Genomic DNA, 22,197 nt, shown 5'->3' on the forward strand with positions numbered 1-22,197 from the left:
TCATGAAATTTGCACTGTGGTTCAAAATAGGTTACTTATTAGATATTTCAAAATTGTTTGTTACATAGTAGACATACTATGTACATACAATCTGTTGAAAACATTTGGTACTTCCTGCAAATTAAATACTAACATTATCTACAACTTTTCTTACATATACAAATAGGAAACAAGTCTGGGAATGGAGTTGTTTTCTCCAGTCTGTTGCTCTATCAGTGTTCAATGATGGATACTAGATCACTCATTCCCTACAGCTTTGAGGAAGTTATCATGGTCACCCATGCTTAGTCACTATTATTCCAACTTCCTGGAATTGGTTCAGAATTAGTCCCTCAATAAATCAAGCAAGCCCTGGCCAGTTGGCTCAGTGGTAGAGCATTGGCCTGGCGTGCAGGAGTCCCAGGTTTGATTCCTGGCCAGGGCACACAGGAGAAGCGCACCCATCTGCTTTTCCACCCCTCCCTCTCTCCTTCCTCTCTGTCTCTCTCTTCCCCTCCCACAGCCAAGGCTACATTGGAGCAAAGTTGGCCCGGGCGCTGAGGATGGCTCTGTGGCCTCTGCCTCAGGCGCTGGAATGGCTCTGGTTGCAACAGAGCAACACCCCAGATGGGCAGAGCATCACCCCCTGGTGGGCATGCTGGGTGGATCCCGGTCGGGTGCATGTGGGAGTCTGTCTGATTGTCTCTGTTTCCAACTTCAGAAAAATACAAAAATAAATAAATAAATAAATAAATAAATAAAATAAATCAAGCAGGTAAAACCTTTCTCCTTGGTAAATTCTTGTTTCTCACAATGACTTGTTGAAATTTCATTTTCAGTTAGGTCTTTTTTTTCCATCTTAAGTTTGTTTGTTTTTTGTTTTTTGTTTTTATTTTTACAGGGACAGAGAGAGGGATAGATAGGGACAGACAGACAGGAACAGAGAGAGATGAGAAGCATCAATCATCAGTTTTTTGTTGCAACACCTTAGTTGTTCATTGATTGCTTTCTCATATGTGCCTTGACCACGGGCCTTCAGCAGACCGAGTAGCCCCTTGCTGGAGCCAGCGACCTTGGGTTCAAGCTGGTGGGCTTTTGCTCAAGCTGGCGACCTTGGGGTCTCAAACCTAGGTCCTCCGTATCCCAGTCCAATGCTCTATCCACTGCGCCACCGCCTGGTCAGGCTCGTTTTTTTTTTTTTTTTTTCAAGTTTTTATTATATTAAATTCCTAAATGTTAATTTTTTTAAAAGTATAGCTGGTATACAATATTATGTCAGTTATTATAACAATTCTAACCAAATATATATCTTCTCTGATCATGATGGTATTAATTTTTTGAAGCCACTGAGTAAATTTTAGATTATTTCTGTGAGGGAAGAAAGAAAAGGGGAGCTTTGTAGGCTATACAGACAAAAGACTGGATGGAGATCAGAATAGCCTTAGGTATAAAAAAGCTTCTGACTTAACACTACACAAGAAATGATAAAGCTAAGCATGATCCCCACTAAATGCCTTAATCAAATGACTGAGTGGCATCAAATCTGTCAGGCTTGTATTAAAAGTCCCAAGCCTTCACTCTCCCAAGACCTATTTCTACTTCAAATGGGCAATCTGTGCCAGCAGTATGCTAATTTCACATAAAGAAAAGGCAGCTTTGAAGATCTGAAATTTATTTGGACATAAAAATTAATTTACGCAATGACTGGCATTTGTATCAGTTAAATTCTAAGATGCAATTGCACTTGCTTCAGGTCTGCTCTCATGTTCCTATTCCATGTCTCCTCATCAACTCCTTCAACTCCCTCCTGCGTCACCACCAGATTATTTCCCCCTCCGCACATCCTTCCAACACTTTAGAGCAGGGGTTGGGAACCTATGGCTTGCGAGCCAGATGTGGCTTTTTTTTTTTTTTTGTATTTTTCCGAAGCTGGAAATGGGGAGGCAGTCAGACAGATTCCCGCATGCGCCCGACCAGGATCCACCCGGCATACCCACCAGGGGGCGATGCTCTGCCCATCTTGGGGCGTCGCTCTGCCGCAATCAGAGCCATTCCAGCACCTGAGGCAGAGGCCACAGAGCCATCCTCAGCGCCTGGGCCAACTTTGCTCCAGTGGAGCCTTGGCTGCTGGAGGGGAAGAGAGAGAAGAGAGGAAGGAGAGGGGGAGGGGTGGAGAAGCGGATGGGTGCTTCTCCTGTGTGCCCTGGCCAGGAATCGAACCCGGGACTTCTGCACGCCAGGCCGACGCTCTACCATTGAGCCAACTGGCCAGGGCCAAGATATGGCTCTTTTGATGGCTGCATCTAGCTTGCAGACAAATCTTTAATAAAAAAAAAAAATAATGTTAAAAATATAAAACATTCTCATGTATTACAATCCATTCATTTCCTACTGCTCATGTTCATGGTTGTGGGTGGCTGGAGCCAATCACAGCTGTCCTCCAGGACAACACCAAATTTTTATTGGATAATGCGTAATGTACATGGGTCGTTGTATGGCTCTCACAAAATTACATTTTAAAATATGTGGCATTCATGGCTCTCTCAGCCAAAAAGGTTCCCAACCCCTGTTTTAGAGTTTGTTTGGCTTTCTAGTATTTCTAGGAACCTGGAGGCTCAGTGTAAACAAATACTTTCTCTTCCTTCTCTTCTGTCTCTCAACTCTGACTCTAATACTCACTCTGGGACTGGAAGCTAAGAATAGCTTCCAGATTTGGGTTCTGCCTCAGTAATTTTCCAGCTTGAAGCTCTACAATTTTTTATTTTTTTGACAGGATTTTTAAATTTTAATTTAGAACTAATTTTAGATTTACAGAAATGTTGTAAAAGTAGTACACAGAGGTTCTACATATCCCTCACCTGGCTTCCCTTATTATTAACATCTTATATAACCATAGCATTAATTATCAAAACCAGGAAATAATGTTGGTACAATACTATTAACTAAAGGTAGTATTCAAATTTTGCCAGTTTTCCACTAGTGTCCTTTTTCTGTTCCAGGATTATATCTAGGACCACATATTGCACGTAGTTATTATATTTCTCCTTAGACTCCTGTAGTCTGTAAGAACACAGTCTTTGTCTTTCATGACCATGACATTTTGAAGAGTAGTAATCAGTTATTTTGTCAAAGGCTTTTGACAAAAAGTCAATCTAGGTTTCTCTGTTGTTTTTCTCATAATCCAACTGAGATTTTTTGGCAAGAACACCACAAAAACCTTGATCGTTTAGTTAAGGTAAAGGTTTCTGCCAGGTTTCTCTACTGTAAAGTTACTGTATTTTCCTTTGTTGTTAATAAATATTTTGGGGTAGATACTTTGAGACTATGCATATCCTGTTTATTCTCAAACTTTTGCCCACTAATTTTAGCATTCATCAGTGGATCTTGTCTGAAATAAGTTATCACTGTGGTGTTTGCCTAATACTGATTTTCTATTTCCCTCTTTCCTTTTATATTTATTAATCGGAATTCTACTGGAAGAAAGAGCTGACCCCTCTCTTTCATTAATTTATTTGACTGATTTAATAAAAATGAATTAATTTTGATCTATTGGTTATAATCCAGTATTTGTTTATTGCTCAATTTGTTCCAACTTTGGTTATTAGGACTGCCCTCAGGTTGGTGCCTGTGTTCTCTCAAGAAGCCCCAACTTTTTAAAAGCACTTTCTTGCTTTCTAGAACCAGAAGATGTTGCAGGCTCCAGACTTGGCATCATTTACTTCTCCAGAACCCTTATTTCTTTTGTTGGAGAATGATATTTAGAAAACTAGACCTGAGTAGTAGTTGTGCTTATTGTGACTGAAGTGGCATAGCTTTTGGGCCCATCTCAGTGGACAGAGCTAGGAAATATATGTGTATATATTAACTCACACAGAAACATCCACCTATATTTCTGTGTATCTCTCTCTCTCTCTATACACACACACACACACACACACACATATATCTCATTAGATACATCTTTAGATACAGATATATAATTAAAACTATGAATACATAGTAATACCTCAGATTTTCATCCAGTATCATCTGGTTCATTGTAGAATTGTTTTCTTATTTGTAACTTTTTCACCCAACAATGAGACACCCAGCTCTATTATTTATAATGTATTTATTTATTTATTCAATTCTAGTTTATACATGAAGGATTTTTAGAATTAACACATACCCCTATGAGACATACATTTGTTAACTAAATTACAGCATTTATGTACATTTCTTTTTGTCTTTAGCCTTATAGTTAGTATTCAGCCAAAATACTGTTTTCCAAACTTAACTTTTTCTCCCCTCTGCCTTCCTTGGTGTGGATATGTTATTTATAATACAGGTAGATTCAATTGCGATTGTTTGCATTCCATTTGGGGTTCCCCCCACATGCTAGTTGGTTTTAACTATTTCTGGGATGTATGAAACATTAGTATGTTTCCGAGTCAGAGCTATAAAAAAAAGATATATTTAAAGAAGGGTCAATCCTTCTTCATCTGTGTACACCATTCCCATGCCCACTTCTTTCCGTTCCTTTCCTATCTTGAGCAATCTCTTTTCTTTCTGGTTTATCCTTCCTATATTTCTTTTGTACAAATAAGCAGATACATGTGTATTTTCTTTCATCACTTCCTTTCCCACATGAAAGTTAGCATCTCATATTCTTTTGCATTTTCTTCCTCACCTAAGAGTATATCCTGAAAATCACAAAGATCTTCTTCATTTTTCTTTTTATATCTGCATAGTATTCCACTGAGTGGATGTACTATAGTTTATTTAGCTTCTCTCCATGTATAAATGTTTAGATTGTTTTTGACTTTTGTATTTATAAACAAAGCTGTAATAAATAACCTTGTGCATATATATTTTTGTATCATCTGAGGTGTATCTTCAGTAGATTTCTAGAAATGGGAAACTGGGTCAAAAGGTTTTCTTAGTATCACCCAGTTTTCTTCCAGAAGGGTTGTACCAATTTTAATTCCCACCAGTTTGAGGGTGTCTGTTTTCCAACAGCCTCATCAATAGAATGTATTGCTCTATTTTAAAGTTCTCTTTCAGATTGACAGGTGAAAATGATACCTTGGTGTTATTTTAGTTTGCATTTCTCTATTAGTGAGTTTAAATATGTTTCCAAATGTTTGAGGATCAATTTAAACATTGGGGGCTGTGTGAAAATATCTTTTCAAGATAGTGATTTCTTTTTACTCAGAAGTAGAATTGCTGAACCATACAGTAGTTCTGTTTTTAATTTTGAGGAATCTTTGTCTCATATTATTAACTATTAACTATTATGATCTCTTATTAACTATTATGATCACTTGTTTAATTGCCTCTCTTTCCTGCTAACTGTGAAACCATACACAGTTAATAAGCCATAGGTTATTTATTATATGTCTGCATTTAATGAAAACTCAATTATTATTTACTAAATAAATATAAATGTCAATATTTTCTATTAGGTAATAATCTTAGGGCATTCAACTAAGTGCTTATTCATAATAATGGTTCCCAACCAACGTATTAGGTCAAATTATAATTAGATTCATGTGCCCATAAATGAATCCTGGTAGAGAATTTGAAATACTACCAGTCCTCTGAAAGAATTTCATAAATTTTGGATTAAATGTACTTGGGCTAATATACTGTGCCAGACCGACCTACTTCTCGAGGAATTCCAGATGACCTAAATAAAATAGTCAATTTTCTTTAAAATTTTATTTGGCATTGGCCCTAACCATTTTGGTAATCAGTGATCTATAACTGAGTAGAAATAAAAATCTATGAGATGCAGCTATTTAGGTCTAGAATTACAGCAAAGCTAAACATTACCCAAAGCTTGCTAATAGCAGAATTCTGGCTACCAGAGATGAAAACATACTATAAAACCTTTATAATCAAAAGGGTGTGGTACTGGATAATGACCACGTCATAGGGTTAAGGTAAGAATAAGGAACTGACATAACAAATATAAATAGTACTGAACTCAACACATATTAAGCCAGCTTCTCCTTGTCTGGTGAAGTCTGCATGTATGACCACTTGGTAGTAACAGATTCAAAACCTGGAAAAGCTACAGTTATTAGAATTAAGTTCACATATCCAGGAAAGGCCCTGAATAAGATTTCTGTGGCCCCTACTATGATTATGTATTTCAGAAGATATATGTAATAGTAACTGGAAATACATTTAAGAGATGCCACGCTAGTAAATGTTGCTTCAAGTGGAAAATCTTTTATCAACAAATAAAATTGTTCTAAAGTTGTGGCAAAGACTCTTCAGTGTTTTCAATTAAGTAGCAGCAAGAAAACTATAAACTACTAATGATAATGACTGATATACAAAAACTGACACTAAGAACATCAGCTGAGGAGGTTTTTCAAGGACACTTTTAATTTTCACATTTTAGTTTATTTCATCAAAATGCTAATTGATTTGAAAATCTTATTAAAAGGAATTTCTGCTTACTGGTTTGTTATAGATGAGAAGCAGGATTGATGGTTTCTGTTCTATGATTTTATAGTACAAACTTATACACTTGAACTATAACATATTTTATAATTACTGGGATAATATGCAATCTTAATTTAAGGCCATTTCTTGTAAAATGCTTAATATAAACTTAAAATATCCTGTCACTAGGTGCAAAGAAGTATACTTATATTTTTTGCTTAAGGAAAAAATAATCATGAAATTTAAATTATGTTCCATATGTATAATTAATCACTAATTTCCTACTTATAATATTGAACATTTTTCCAAATACTGAATATAAATATCAATTTTAATCTAAGGAGATATTTCTTTTTCCTTTCCATTTTTTGATACAGTGAGAGATAGAAAGGAATAGAGAGGGTGAGAGGGTAAGAAGCATCAACTATAGTTGCTTCTACTTTAGTTGTATATTGATTGCTTCTCATACATAATTTGACCAGGGCTGAGCCAGTATCCCCTTGTTCAAGCCAGTGACCTTGTAGTTTTCATGCCAGCAATCTTTGGGCTTAAGTTGGTGAGCTTTGGGATCGTATGGGCAATTCCCCAGCTCAAGCCAGTGACCCACAGTGATGAGCCCGCGACCTTGGGGCTTTGAATCAGTGACCCCAGTGTTCTGGGTCAACGCTTTATCTACTTTGTTACCACTGGTCAGGCTAAGGAGCCATTTTTTATACAATGTTTAACATAAACGTAAGAAATCCCATCTTTCGGTACAAAAAAGATTTATTTATATTTTGCTCAAGAAATATACAATTATGGAGTTTAAAATGATCAACTATAATAACTAATTTCCCAGTAATAATATTTAACATTTTCCAAATATTGAATATAAACATCTTGAGACTGTCTCTCTTGATGATAGACTAATGAGTAATAACATGGGGAGACTTAATTCTCTGAGCTCTTTTTAGCACTCCTCATCATCTGACATATTATTCATTTGTCTGTTTATTGGTCTTCTCCCACCACGAGAAAGTGGGCTACATAACAGCAAGAATTGTGTCTGTTTTGTTCACTGCTTTAACTTTAGTCTTGCATTACAGGCATTCCAAACATACATTCTAAATTAATAAATGAATGACTGTGATGATGGAAGCTCTCAGCTTTCATGTATTTCTAAGATGACATTTATTCTGATTGTTCTAAAGAAGAGGCTGAAGCCAGTTTATAGGGGATATTTAAAAAAAAGAAAGATGTCTTTTAAAGTTGCACTGAGGGGATGACGTCAGAGTAATGGCAGGGTAGGAAGCGATACCGATAAATCTCCCCCAAAACTCAACAAGATCTTCAACCAGAAACAGAAAAACCTATACTTGGAGTTTCCAGATGCTTCGCAATACACCCAAAGGTATGATTGAGTGAAAAATTGGCTAAATATATAACCAAACCCCGAAGGAAATAGGGAGTAAGAAATGCTCCGCCTTCCTCACTAACCTAAACAGGGCGGCTTTCTCTGGTAACTGTGAATATAGAAACTGAGGCGGGCAAAGGGGGTGAATAGATCCAGGCCGCCGCGACACAAACGGCCGAACCAGGCTGTGGCACGGAGATCCAAGTCGAGGAAAATCTGATCCTGTGGCAACCCGGGTAATACAAGCTAACACTCGCGCCAAACTCAAACAAAGAAAGACAAGCGGAGCGGCCATTTTACCCGGTCTCCTGGTCAGTGCGCAGTTAGTGGGCGAGAATTTATTCCTAGGCCCCGAGAGTGGGTGCCCGTGTTGCCCCACGGAGAGGCAGGGTCAGAGGCCTTTCTGTGGGCCGAGGGCAGAGTCTCTGGGCAGCCCCAGCGCCCTGGGAAAGCCGCGCACGGGAGGGAGCGAGAACTAATTCCAACAATGGAAATTTTCCGTGCTGGGGGTTTTTTCACTCAGAGGGAAACGCGGCTGGTCTCATATCCTGGTCTGCGCGCGCAGCTAGGGAGTGAGCGATTCCTCTGAGTGCCTCGGCAGTGCATGCCCGTGTTATCGCACAGAGGGGCAGAGTCAGGGGCCTTTGTGTGGGCCAAAGCGGAATCTCGAGCCGCCCCAGCGCCTTGTAAAAGCCGCGCACGGGGACGGAGCGAGACTCAATTCCAACGCTGCAACTTTTCCCTGCGGTTAGGGGTTTCACTCAGAGCGTGAGACTGCTGGCCGGATATCCTGGTCGCAGACAGTGAGTGAGAGTTTCCTCCAAGCGCCCCGGAAGTGGGCGCCCGCTTGTGTTACCGGACAGAGTGGCAGAGCCAGAGGTCTTTGAGTGGGCGGAAACCCCGCCTGATTATGCTAGCAGCTCTGACTGACTGAGCCTTACCCAGAGCCCTGTGCTGAGTGGAAATAGAGTGGGGAGTTGCCAGCTCTTTGAGCCTCTTACTATCCAGGCAGAGGCAGCAGCAACCCCATAGCAGGATTATCAGGCTACTAATTGAGGAAGGAAAGACTAGGAGAAAGGCTCCAGGAACACGGACTCTCTCACTGTCGGAGCCTATAAATGCTAATGAGCTTCGACTGCCAATGAGACTAAAGCACAATACATGACATTGCCATAGAGACTTATCAACTGCAAACCTCTACCTGAGTGTGCCAAAGGGGCAGAACCCGGGGTACAGAGTCACCGACCAGGAAGAGGGAGAGAAAAGAAAAAGCAAGAAGATAACCTCTCAAAATCAAGAATAATCTGCAGACTTTATAACCTATCCCATTTTATTATATTTGTTCGTTTGTTTCTCTTATCTTCATTCTTGATACTTTTTTTTCCTCCTCCAATTTGGCCGATTAACTCTCTACCGGTCTTACTCTCTCCTCTCCTTGAACTACACTACCCATAAGTGTTACATCTCCCATTATCTTTTCTCTTCTCTTCCTTTCTCTCTATGAGGGTTGCACTCCAAAACCCTTAACTCTCTCTCTCTCTCCTTTCTTTTTTCTTCTTTTAGTGGTTCCCTCTTTTTTTCTCTCTCTCTCTTTCTTTTCTCTATATTAGTTTCTTCCTTTCTCCTTTACATCTCCTCTCATTCAAACCTCAATAACAAACAAATTATCTTATCTGGGACTCAAACCTATGTTTGTGGCATTTTGGGGGGTTTTTACTTCACCTTTTTAACTCACTAGCAGTGCTCCCATCCCTGGCTCTCCATATTATCTAGTTCTTGTTCCACTAAATACAATAGTAATTTTTTAATTTGTCCCCCCATTTTTCCGTTTTCCTCTTATTCCTCTCATCATAACTCTTAGACAACCAACACCTAAAAGCAAATCATTTTATTCTTGACCCAAATTTTTTCCTTATTTGCTTTTTGTGGGTCCATACGCTCTTTTTTTTTCTTTTTTCTTTTTCTTTTTCTCCTTTTTTTTTTTTGCCCCTTCATTACTTTTCCCCAATTCAGGCCCTCCATCACAGGCATTGTTTGTTATAATTCACAGTCCACCACAAGATTTTCTCAAGAAAGAGGGGAGAGGAGAGGAGAGGAAAAAAGGAGGGGGGGAATAATTTCTTTTTTTTTTTAAATGTTTATTTTATTTTTCTTTATTTCATTAATTTTTTTTTAAAAAAACAACTCTTCGATTTTTTATTTTTTTTATTTTTTTAACTTTTTATTCTTTATTAAATCTCATTAATACTATCAACAAAACCACCCTCAGATGCCATTAAGGAAGAGAAAATCGAATATCATGGATACAAAAGAAAGAGAGGTAACACAGCTAGATGAGGAAAAATCTATGGAGAAAAAATTTAATATATTGGAAACCTTGGAGCTAAATGAAAGAGAATTCAAGATAGAAATCCTAAAAATCCTCCGAGATATACAAGAAAACACAGAAAGGCAATTTAGGGAGCTCAGAAAACAACTCAATGAACACAAAGAATATATGTCCAAGGAAATTGAAACTATAAAAACAAATCAAACAGAGATGAAAAACTCAATTCACGAGCTGAAAAACAAAGTAACAAGCTTAGCTAATAGAACAGGTCAGATAGAAGAGAGGATTAGTGAAATAGAAGACAAGCAACTTGAGGCACAACAGAGAGAAGAAGAAAGAGACTCAAAAATTAAAAAAAATGAGATAGCCCTACAAGAATTATCTGACTCCATCAAAAAGAATAACATAAGAATAATAGGTATATCAGAGGGAGAAGAGAGAGAAAATGGAATGGAGAACATACTCAAACAAATAATAGATGAGAACTTCCCAAGCCTGTGGAAAGAACTAAAGCCTCAAGTTCAAGAAGCAAACAGAACTCCAAGTTTTCTTAACCCCAACAAACCTACTCCAAGGCATATCATAATGAAATTGACACAAACCAACAGCAAAGAAAAAATTCTCAAGGCAGCCAGGGAAAAGAAGAATACAACATATAAAGGAAGGCCCATTAGATTATCATCAGATTTCTCAGCAGAAACTCTACAAACTAGAAGAGAGTGGACCCCAATATTTAAAGTCCTGAAAGAGAGGAACTTTCAGCCACGAATACTATACCCATCAAAGCTATCCTTCAAATACGAAGGAGAAATAAAAACATTCACAGATACAGAAAAGATGAGGGAATTTATCATCAGAAAACCCCCACTCCAGGAATTACTAAAGGGGGTTCTCCAATCAGATACAAAGAACAAAAAAAAAACAGAGCCACAAGTAAAAGCTCCAAGAAGAACACAATAAAACCAAATTTAAACTGTGACAACAACAAAAAGAAAGAGGGGGAGAAGATGGAGATTAACAGTAGCAAAGGACGATGGAGTGCAAAAGTACTCACAAAATAGTTCGCTACAATGAACAGGGTAGGGACCCTTTTCATTACTCAAAGGTAACCACCATTGAAAAAACCACCACAGAAGCACATGAGATAAAAAAGATAGCAACAGAGGAAAGATGTATGGAATACAACCAAATAAAAACAAAACATAGAAAAACGAAAGAGAAGGATCAAACAAGACACAAAACTAAAAGAAAGCAAGATATAAAATGGCAATAGGGAACTCACAAGTATCAATAATTACACTAAATGTAAATGGATTAAACTCACCAATAAAAAGGCACAGAGTAGCAGAATGGATTAAAAAAGAAAATCCAACTGTATGCTGCCTACAGGAAACTCATCTAAGTAACAAGGATAAAAACAAATTCAAAGTGAAAGGCTGGAAAACAATACTCCAAGCAAATAACATCCAAAAAAAAGCAGGTGTAGCAATACTCATATCTGATAATGCTGACTACAAGACAGGAAAAGTACTCAGAGACAAAAATGGCCATTTCATAATGGCTAAGGGGACACTGAATCAAGAAGACATAACAATTCTTAATATATATGCACCAAACCAAGGAGCACCAAAATATATAAGACAGCTACTTATCGATCTTAAAACAAAAACTGACAAAAATACAATCATACTTGGAGACCTCAATACACCGCTGACGGCTCTAGATCGGTCATCCAAACAGAGAATCAACAAAGACATAGTGGCCTTAAACAAAACACTAGAGCACCTGGATATGATAGACATCTACAGGACATTTCATCCCAAAGTGACTGAGTATACATTTTTCTCCAGTGTACATGGATCATTCTCAAGAATTGACCATATGTTGGGCCACAAAAACAACATCAGCAAATTCAGAAAAATTGAAGTTGTACCAAGCATATTTTCTGATCATAAAGCCTTGAAACTAGAATTCAACTGCAAAAAAGAGGAAAAAAATCCCACAAAAATGTGGAAACTAAACAACATACTTTTAAAAAATGAATGGGTCAAAGAAGAAATAAGTGCAGAGATCAAAAGATATATACAGACTAATGAAAATGACAATACGACATATCAGAATCTATGGGATGCAGCAAAAGCAGTGATAAGAGGGAAGTTCATATCGCTTCAGGCATATATGAACAAACAAGAGAGAGCCCAAGTGAACCACTTAACTTCACACCTTAAGGAACTAGAAAAAGAAGAACAAAGACAACCCAAAACCAGCAGAAGAAAGGAGAAATAAATGAATTAGAGAACAGAAAAACTATAGAAAAAATTAATAGAACAAGGAGCTGGTTCTTTGAAAAGATCAACAAAATTGACAAACCCTTGGCAAGACTTACCAAGGAAAAAAGAGAAAGAACTCATATAAACAAAATCCAAAATGAAAGAGGAGAAATCACCATGGAAACCGTAGATATACAAAGAATTATTGTAGAATACTATGAAAAACTTTATGCCACTAAATTCAACAACCTAGAAGAAATGGATAAATTCCTAGAAAAATACAACCTTCCTAGACTGAGTCAAGAAGAAGCAGAAAGCCTAAACAGACCTATCAGTAGAGAAGAAATAGAAAAAACCATTAAAAACCTCCCCAAAAATAAAAGTCCAGGGCCTGACGGCTATACCAGCGAATTTTATCAAACATTCAAAGAAGACTTTGTTCCTATTCTACTCAAAGTCTTCCAAAAAATTGAAGAAGAAGCAATACTTCCAAACACATTTTATGAGGCCAACATAACCCTCATACCAAAACCAGGCAAGGATGGCACAAAAAAAGAAAACTACAGACCAATATCTCTAATGAATACAGATGCTAAAATACTAAACAAAATACTAGCAAATCGAATACAACAACATATTAAAAAAATAATACATCACGATCAAGTGGGATTCATCCCAGAATCTCAAGGATGGTTCAACATACGTAAAACGGTTAATGTAATACACCATATCAACAAAACAAAGAACAAAAACCACATGATCTTATCAATAGACGCAGAAAAGGCTTTCGATAAAATACAACACAATTTTATGTTTAAGACTCTCAACAAAATGGGTGTAGAAGGAAAATATCTCAACATAATAAAGGCCATATATGATAAACCATCAGCTAACATCATATTAAATGGCACTAAACTGAAGGCTTTCCCCCTTAAATCAGGAACAAGACAGGGTTGTCCACTCTCTCCACTCTTATTTAATGTGGTACTAGAGGTTCTAGCCAGAGCAATCAGACAAGACAAAGAAATAAAAGGCATCCATATCGAAAAAGAAGTAGTAAAGGTATCACTTTTTGCAGATGATATGATCCTATACATCGAAAACCCCAAAGAATCCACAAAAAGACTACTAGAAACAATAAGCCAATACAGTAAGGTCACAGGATACAAAATTAACATACAGAAGTCAATAGCCTTTCTATATGCCAACAATGAAACAACTGAGAAGGAACTCAAAAGAATAATCCCCTTCACGATTGCAACAAAAAAAATAAAATACTTAGGAATAAACATAACAAAGAATGTAAAGGACTTATATAATGAAAACTATAAACCATTGTTAAGGGAAATCGAAAAAGATATAATGAGATGGAAGAATATACCTTGTTCTTGGCTAGGAAGAATAAATATAATCAAGATGGCTATATTACCCAAAGCAATATACAAATTTAATGCAATTTCCATCAAACTTCCAGTGACATTTTTTAAAGAAATAGAGCAAAAAATCATCAGATTTATATGGAACTATAAAAGACCCCGAATAGCCAAAGCAATCCTAAAGAAAAAGAATGAAGCTGGGGGCATAACAATACCTGACTTCAAACTCTATTATAGGGCCATGACAATCAAAACAGCATGGTATTGGCAGAAAAATAGACACTCAGACCAATGGAACAGAATAGAAAGTCCAGAAATAAAACCACATATATATAGTCAAATAATTTTTGATAAAGGGGCCAACAACACACAATGGAGAAAAGAAAGCCTCTTCAATAAATGGTGCTGGGAAAACTGGAAAGCCACATGCAAAAGAATGAAACTGGACTACAGTCTCTCCCCCTGTACGAAAATTAACTCAAAATGGATCAAAGATCTAAACATAAGACCTGAAACAATTAAGTACATAGAAGAAGACATAGGTACTCAACTCATGGACCTGGGTTTTAAAGAGCATTTTATGAATTTGACTCCAATGGCAAGAGAAGTGAAGGCAAAAATTAATGAATGGGACTACATCAGACTAAGAAGTTTTTGCTCAGCAAGAGAAACTGATAACAAAATAAACAGAAAGCCAACTAAATGGGAAATGATATTTTCAAACAACAGCTCAGATAAGGGCCTAATATCCAAAATATACAAAGAACTCATAAAACTCAACAACAAACAAACAAACAATCCAATAAAAAAATGGGAAGAGGATATGAATAGACATTTCTCCCAGGAAGAAATACAAATGGCCAACAGATATATGAAAAGATGCTCATCTTCTTTAGCTATTAGAGAAATGCAAATCAAAACGGCAATGAGATACCACCTCACACCTGTTCGATTAGCTGTTATTAGCAAGTCAGGTAATAGCAAATGTTGGAGAGGCTGTGGAGAAAAAGGAACCCTCATTCACTGTTGGTGGGAATGTAAAGTAGTACAACCATTATGGAAGAAAGTATGGTGGTTCCTCAAAAAACTGAAAATAGAACTACCTTATGACCCAGCAATCCCTCTACTGGGTATATATCCCCAAAACTCAGAAACATTGATACGTAAAGACACATGCAGCCCCATGTTTATTGCAGCATTGTTCACAGTGGCCAGGACATGGAAACAACCAAAAAGCCCATCAATAGATGACTGGATAAAGAAGATGTGGCACATATACACTATGGAATACTACTCAGCCATAAGAAATGATGACATCGGAACATTTAAAGCAAAATGGTGGGATCTTGATAACATGATACGAAGCGAAATAAGTAAATCAGAAAAAAACAGGAACTGTATTATTCCATACGTAGGTGGGACATAATAGTGAAACTAAGAGACATTGATAAGAGTGTGGTGGTTACGGGGGGGAGGGGGGAATGGAAGAGGGATAGGGGGTGGGGAGGGGCACAAAGAAAACAAGATAGAAGGTGACAGAGGACAATCTGACTTTGGGTGGTGGGTATGCAACATAATTGAACGACAAGATAACCTGGACTTGTTATCTTTGAATATATGGATCCTGATTTATTGATGTCACCCCATTAAAAAAATAAAATTAATAAAAAAATAAATAAATAAAAAATAAAGTTGCACTGAGGTAGTGATGAATATGAGGGAGACCCTAGGCTGTTTTCAGAAGCCCACTTATACATGGATGTGTACCAATAAGTAGGGAAAGGTGAAAATAAGCTGGAGCTCAGGTGGGTTAGCTCAGTCGGTTGTCCCAAGACACCAAGGTTGTGGTTCGATCTCCAGTCAGGGCATGTACTAAGTGGAACATCAAATAAATGCCTTTCTTTGTCTCTCTCCCCCCCAATTCCTCTCTCTCTCTCTCTCTCTCTCTCTAAAAATCAATAAAAATTTTTAAAAATGCAATTGGAGGAAACATGCCATTTTTGGCTCTGAGCTGGAGTGGCTCTGATATTGCAGATGACTTTCTGTTCCTCATTACTAATAAACCATGACAAGAAACTGCTTTAAATATTGGAGACAGACATTTTGCATTTTGTTCTTCCCTTGAAACTCTTCAAAAATAAGAGGGACAATAAGAAACAGAAATGCAAACACCAACTATAGCAGCGGTTCTCAACCTGTGGGTCGCAGCCCCCGCCGGGGTCGCGACCCACAGGTTGAGAACCGCTGATCTATAGAAATATATACCTATAATCTCAGATTATAATATATAAAGACAGAACCTGTATGTATGATTCATGAGTGACTTAACAGATAAAAGAAGGTGAAATGAATGCCTGCTTGGGGTAATAACAACAGGAATAAATCAAATCATCTGTAAAACTTCAGAAAAGCAAAGGAGTTAGAACTCCAGGTACACTGGAATGGGGGTGAGGAAGAGAGTTGAAAACACAGGAATTATTTAAGTTTATATAAGGAGCAGTTTGGTCCCAAGATATCTACCCCCATTCTGCCCAGCAGGTGACTACCTTCCTCAACATCTACAGGAAAGAGAACTACATTCACTAAAGATACTAAACAAGAGAGAATCTATACTTAGGGACACCAGACACAGAACAGGTAGAGATCAAGTGCAGGACTGAAAACAAGGGGCTGAAGAGGGAAACTCCTAGCTCTTCTCCTAGCTCCAGAATGCTGGCATCCAAGATATACATCCTCAAGGGAGGAGATTGATGGATTCTTTGCTAGAGAAGATGAACAGCACAAGAAAAGAAACTAATGAACACTGACTTTTGGGTGTTTCCAATAAAGGCTGGTGGGTCATTTTAATGCTCTATAGTTAAGATCTCTATACATACAAGCTTCCAAGCGGTCTTGTAGTGCCTATTACAGAAGACTTAAGAGAACAGACTGCACTAGTAAAGAAGAACAAGATACTACAAAAGCTTTTGTGAAAGTGTTGAAAGGTAATGTTGAGGAAATCTCTTAATGGTAGCCAAAAACCATAACAGAAAAACAAAAGTATAGAAAACAGCAGAGAAAAGTTAAGAAAACTAGAGTACCAGTATAAATCTACTTTTTGATTAAAAGGAGTTAGAGAAGGAGAAAACATAGGAAATAGTATGAGGACATTATTAATAAGTACAATTAAACCAATTCCCAGAATCAAAGCATATCTCCAGCACTTGCTAGGTACTAACAGAATAAATGGGAAAAAAGACTCAAGAACAATGGTGATAAAAAGAGAATACTGAAAGAGAGAGAAAAGTTGAGAGAAAAGTTGTACATAAAGGATTAGAAATAAGAATAGCACCAGGGAAGGGGGCAAAAGAGTGGAATGGGGGGGTACGTTGTTGGAGGGTGAGGGTGTTAATACTCAGTGGGACACGTGAATCCATGTTAACACAATAAATTAAAAAACTTAATGAAAAGAAAAAGAAATCTGAATAGCACCATATCATTTAATGGCAATATTGGAAGCTCGAAACAACGGAGCAATGCTTTCAAAATTCTGAGGAAAAATAATTTTTAACCTAGAATTATATAGTATGTCAAACAAATAGTTAAGTATAAGAATGAAATAAAGATGCTTTTAGAAACATTAGGTCTCAATGAACTGACCTCCTATGTATTCTTTCTTAGGAAACTACTGGAGGATGTGCTCAACCAAAATGAGAAATAAAAATCAAGATGACAATGGAATCAAACACAGAACTGAGGTAATTAGAATTTCAAGGATAGCCTGGCTTGTGGTGGTGCAGTGGATAAAGCGTTCGCCTGGAACATTGAAGTCGCTGGTTTGAAACCCTGGGCTTGCCTGGTCAAAGCACATATGGGAGTTTATGCTTCCTGCTCCTCTCCCCCGTCTATCTCTCTCTCTTTCTCTCTCTCTCTTCCTTCTCTAAAATGAATAAATAAAACCTCTTTAAAAAAATAAAGAATTTCAAGGATAACAATTAGGTAGTAGGCCTTGAGAGCATCACAGGTCCAAACTGAGCTCAGTGGAGGGCTCTAGGAAAAATGTCTCCAGGGCAAAAAATGTGACAAATTGTATCAAAAGGTATTTTACAGGGCTGTTCAGTGTTATGGAGTGACTTAGCCTTAGGTCTGAAGAAAAATAAGCAAGTTTTTAAATGAGGCATTTCATAAACCCAGGAAAAACAAAATCGCTCAAGAAGGTAATTGTTATCCTTAATTCCACAGTGAATCATATTTATATCATATTAATACTGAAAATGCTATAATATGGATTCAGACAAAAATCATGACATAACTGTACTGAGATGAAGGAGGGAGGAAAGACGTAAAAGAGCTAAAATCATCCATAATAAGAAGCAATATATAATGTATAAAACTGTTAACAAAGTTACAGCAGTATATGAATATTAATCAAAGCTGAAAGGGGCTGCCTCTGGAGAGAGGGTGAGTTGAGGAGTGAAAGAGAATTGTAGGTTTTTATTATGTCTTGGAGCATTATTTGATTTCTAAACTAGGTGCATGCATTACTTTGATAAAAATAGAAATCTAAAACCCAACAGATAAAGAATATTACAGATAATATAGTGTAGAAGGACAAGTTTTTAATTAGGAATGAAAATAAAAAACTATTACTTATACTGTGATCTTGGGCAAACTACCTGCTCACAAAAATTAGGGGACCAGAGAACGTGCAAATACTCCAGTACTTTCAGCCTTTTGTATAGCGCATTTTCACCGATGAAATAGAAGTTGGTTTTGCATCTCACTTGTATAACGGAACACCTTTCTTTGACTTGTCGTTTGCTTTTCTGATGACCTTGTTTAATTAAAAAAAAATCACTAGAATCTATGTAAACACAATTAATTAAAAAAATATAAAAAAATCAAATGCTTCTTTTTTTTATTGCTTCATATTTATTTTGAAATATTCCCTAATTTTTGTGAGCAGTTATACGTAACTTGCGTCTCAACTTCCTTATCTACTTAGTCCTTTCCAACTTTAAGATTCTGTTTCTGAAATAATAAAGTAGTTTTCTAGGAAGAGCAAAAAAAAAGAAACTTTTCTCCATTTTTCTCATGTGTACCTATACATATTTTTGTTCCCTTTACCTAGGGTCTCCCTACTTTTGCCCCCTCGATGTTAAAATGGAAGTAGCATGCCCACAATGTACCTGTGAGGCTAGTCTCCGCATAGCCTCCTCTTGCCGCCTGCGCATTTCTGGAGTTCCTGGGCAGCTTCCACTGGTGATGGATGAGTGGGCTGAAGGTGGCTGTGTGAGTGGTAGCTCTCTGTTGGCATCCACATCTGGATTAAAAAGATGAGATGTCTGCATCAGACAATCATAAACTCTGAACTAAAGGAAGACTGATTAAATTCCATTTGTTCTATGATCTAGCAATTCTACTCCTAGGTATATACCCAAGAAAAATAAAAACGTATGTCCATGCAAAAACTTGTATACAAATACTCATAACAGCCAAAAAGTGGAAACAACCTAAATGTCCATCAACCAATGAATGGTTAAATGTGATATATCCATACAACAGACTATTACTTGACAATAAAAACGAATACTGATCTATGCTACAATATGGATAACCCTTGAAAATATCACACTCACTCAGAGAAGCCAGTTACAAAAGGCCATATGCTCGATAATTCTATTTATATGAAATGACCAGAAAATGGAATCTATAGGGACAAAATGAAAATCAGTGGTTACCTAACCTAGGGGTCATGGTGGGAAATAAGGAGAGAATGGATACTGACTACTAAAGGGCATAGGATTTCTTTCAATGGAAAAGAATATGCATTAATATTAAATTATGGTGATTGCTATATAATTGTGAGTATATGTCTTTTTAAAACCCATTGAATCGAACACTTTAAATGGGTGAATAGTATGGTATGTGAATTACAGCCTAATGAAGCTTTTTTTTTTAAAAGCAATTCCCTATGTTCATGTAATTTAGAAAATGACTTATCTACTACTAGAATGTACAGAATATATTTATAAATACAGGTCATTCCTTAAAAATGGGTACCAAAATAAGTAGACTGTTATTTGATAGTCAATAGGTAAAAAGAGGAGGAATCAGGGAAGAGAGTCCTCATTTAACTCCACATCACTAAGACTAATTGAGTCATATTGCCTTCAACTGGTAGAGTGAATTCTCTGTGTCACTGGATAGAACTCCGAATAACTGTAGGAGGGTAGGTGTAGAAGATGGCTGTGAAAAAACTTTGAAGAATTGTGTCAACTGAGATTAAATTCAGTGACTGTCACTGTGTCATTTCTGTTGTTCACTCTCTTTTCTTACCCTATATCCCTTTATCTGGTATTTGATTTTGTGAGTAATTACTGTATGATACCCTCTGTCTTCTAGCTATTTCCTTTTAAATATGTCTTCTTTTTTTGTCTGAGTATCTATCCTTTCTGTTTGGTATTCAGAGAACAGTAGAAATAAAAGTTAATGTGAAGTCAGTGTGCACAAACTGGCAAAACAGACTTCTGAAGTGAGCAAAGTAGAGAGGGTAGTGGTTACTTACTAAACAGCTGTTGGGGGCTTGGCAGCTGTTGGCAAATGTGAAACCAAATCATAACTACACGGAGACTTCTGGTGATAGGAAAATACAGTCTTGTATTAGAGCTTCCCTAACTACTATACTGAGTATACTTGGAGGTAATGTAATAATGCCTGAATTACACAACAGGTCTATTTTCACAAAATGTTTTTGCTTTTTGTGTTTATGTGTTGGGGGGGGTGGATGATGATGGTGGTGGGGGAGACTAAAGAGGGAGTCAGGACTGGGAAAGGGTGTAGGCGAAAAGCAGGATGACAGGCTAGTGCCTGCCTTGACAGCTTTTCTGTACCTTCCCAGGGAAATGACAAGGAGGGGGCGGACTGGGGGCTGAGTGTCTGTGGGGGAAGGAGAGACAGGCGATGCCGCAGTGCAGGCTGAACTGCTCACATCTTCCACAGCAGTGCTGCTCAGTGCAGAGGAGGCAGGGCCAGAGAAAAGAACGACAGAGATGCAGAGATGGGGGTGGGGGCTCCTATAATTTTCCACTTGTTCTCATGACAAAAACTACATCACTGGTCTCACTGACTGAGGACTAAGAGAGCCAGTAGGATTCCAAATAAATGTATTCAAGCTTAATGTAAATTAAATTTTGTAAAAAATTAGGCCAACTCTCTATATAGACACCATTCTTATTCTACTACCGTCAGCAACATTCAGCGCCAACTCAAATAGTGACAGATTAATGCTGAGAAACAGTTTGCACTTTATCGGTCATTTGTTCTTGACTCTTCTTTGGGACTAGTGGTTTGGTTAAGATGGAAGGATGGTAGAAGTAGAATGTAGCTTGTAGAGCAGGGGTCGAGAACTTTTTTGGCTGAGAGAGCCATGAATACCACATATTTTAAAATGTAATTCCGTGAGAGCCATACAACGACCCATGTATGTTACGCATTAGCCAATAAAAATTTGGTGTTGTCCTGGAGGACAGCTGTGATTGGCTCCAGCCACCTGCAACCATGAACATGAGCAGTAGGAAATGAATGGATTGTAATACATGAGAATGTTTTATATTTTTAACATTATTATTATTTTTATTAAAGATTTGTCTGTGAGCCAGGTGCAGCCATCAAAAGAGCCACATCTGGCTCATGAGCCATAGGTTCCCGGCCCCTGTTGTATAGTGTTGGACATCAAGCGATTACAAGAAAAATTATTTTGTTCAAGGCAATTACTGGCTCTGGGTAATTCTAATACATATAACCGCATATTTTATCTCCTCTGACACCTTTTCGAGTTTTGAAAGTTAACTATCAGTCCAAATCTAGAGTCTCAACATATGGACATTTACCTCATAAATGGGAGTGTCCAGTTATTTTTAGAGTTTCTCTGGAGATAAACAGCAATGAATGCTAGAGAATAACTTAATGAGCTACCTTTAAAGAACCTCTGCTTTGGGGAGCACATGGTCTGTTTTCTGTTAACTCTTGCTCTCCTAGACTTGGGGGTGGGGGACTCCCAGGTACTTTTGTTTCTGAGAAAGCAACTCTTCTTGTCCTTGGTATTTATCCTGTCATATATAATTCTACCATTATGTTATCCGCAACAGTGAGAGAGGAGTCAGAGAGACTATTAGCTATCTGCTTTTCTTCCTGACACACTCAAATAGTTAACCTCTTGGCTTACTCAGATAAGAAGTAGTTTGGTGTGATACTTAAGCACTCAAAGGAAAATATTGAAATAGGTGTGGAAAATTACTTTCAACCATGAATATGTTCTTAGAATCACAGAATTTTAGCACAGGAACAGATCTTAAAGATCACCTACTCCCACTTTCTCATTTTACAAATGAGAAAACTGAGGTTTAATGAATTAAAGCAAGATTCTCAAGGTTA

The 22,197-nt window shown here is 37.4% G+C and overlaps 1 protein-coding gene across 7 annotated transcripts in view; it reads right to left on the reverse strand.

The window, feature by feature from the left end:
• TANC2 (tetratricopeptide repeat, ankyrin repeat and coiled-coil containing 2) overlaps nucleotides 1-22,197 on the reverse strand; it is a 398,932-nt gene that overhangs the window by 92,639 nt on the left and 284,096 nt on the right. For all 7 annotated transcript variants that reach the window (XM_066262672.1, XM_066262671.1, XM_066262670.1 and 4 more), the window contains one exon: nucleotides 18,951-19,084. In XM_066262672.1, coding sequence (XP_066118769.1) covers nucleotides 18,951-19,084 — 134 coding nt within the window. The remainder of the gene's footprint in view (nucleotides 1-18,950; nucleotides 19,085-22,197) is intronic.

Source organism: Saccopteryx bilineata, chromosome 2 (assembly GCF_036850765.1).
Source record: "Saccopteryx bilineata isolate mSacBil1 chromosome 2, mSacBil1_pri_phased_curated, whole genome shotgun sequence".
NCBI lineage: Eukaryota > Metazoa > Chordata > Mammalia > Chiroptera > Emballonuridae > Saccopteryx > Saccopteryx bilineata.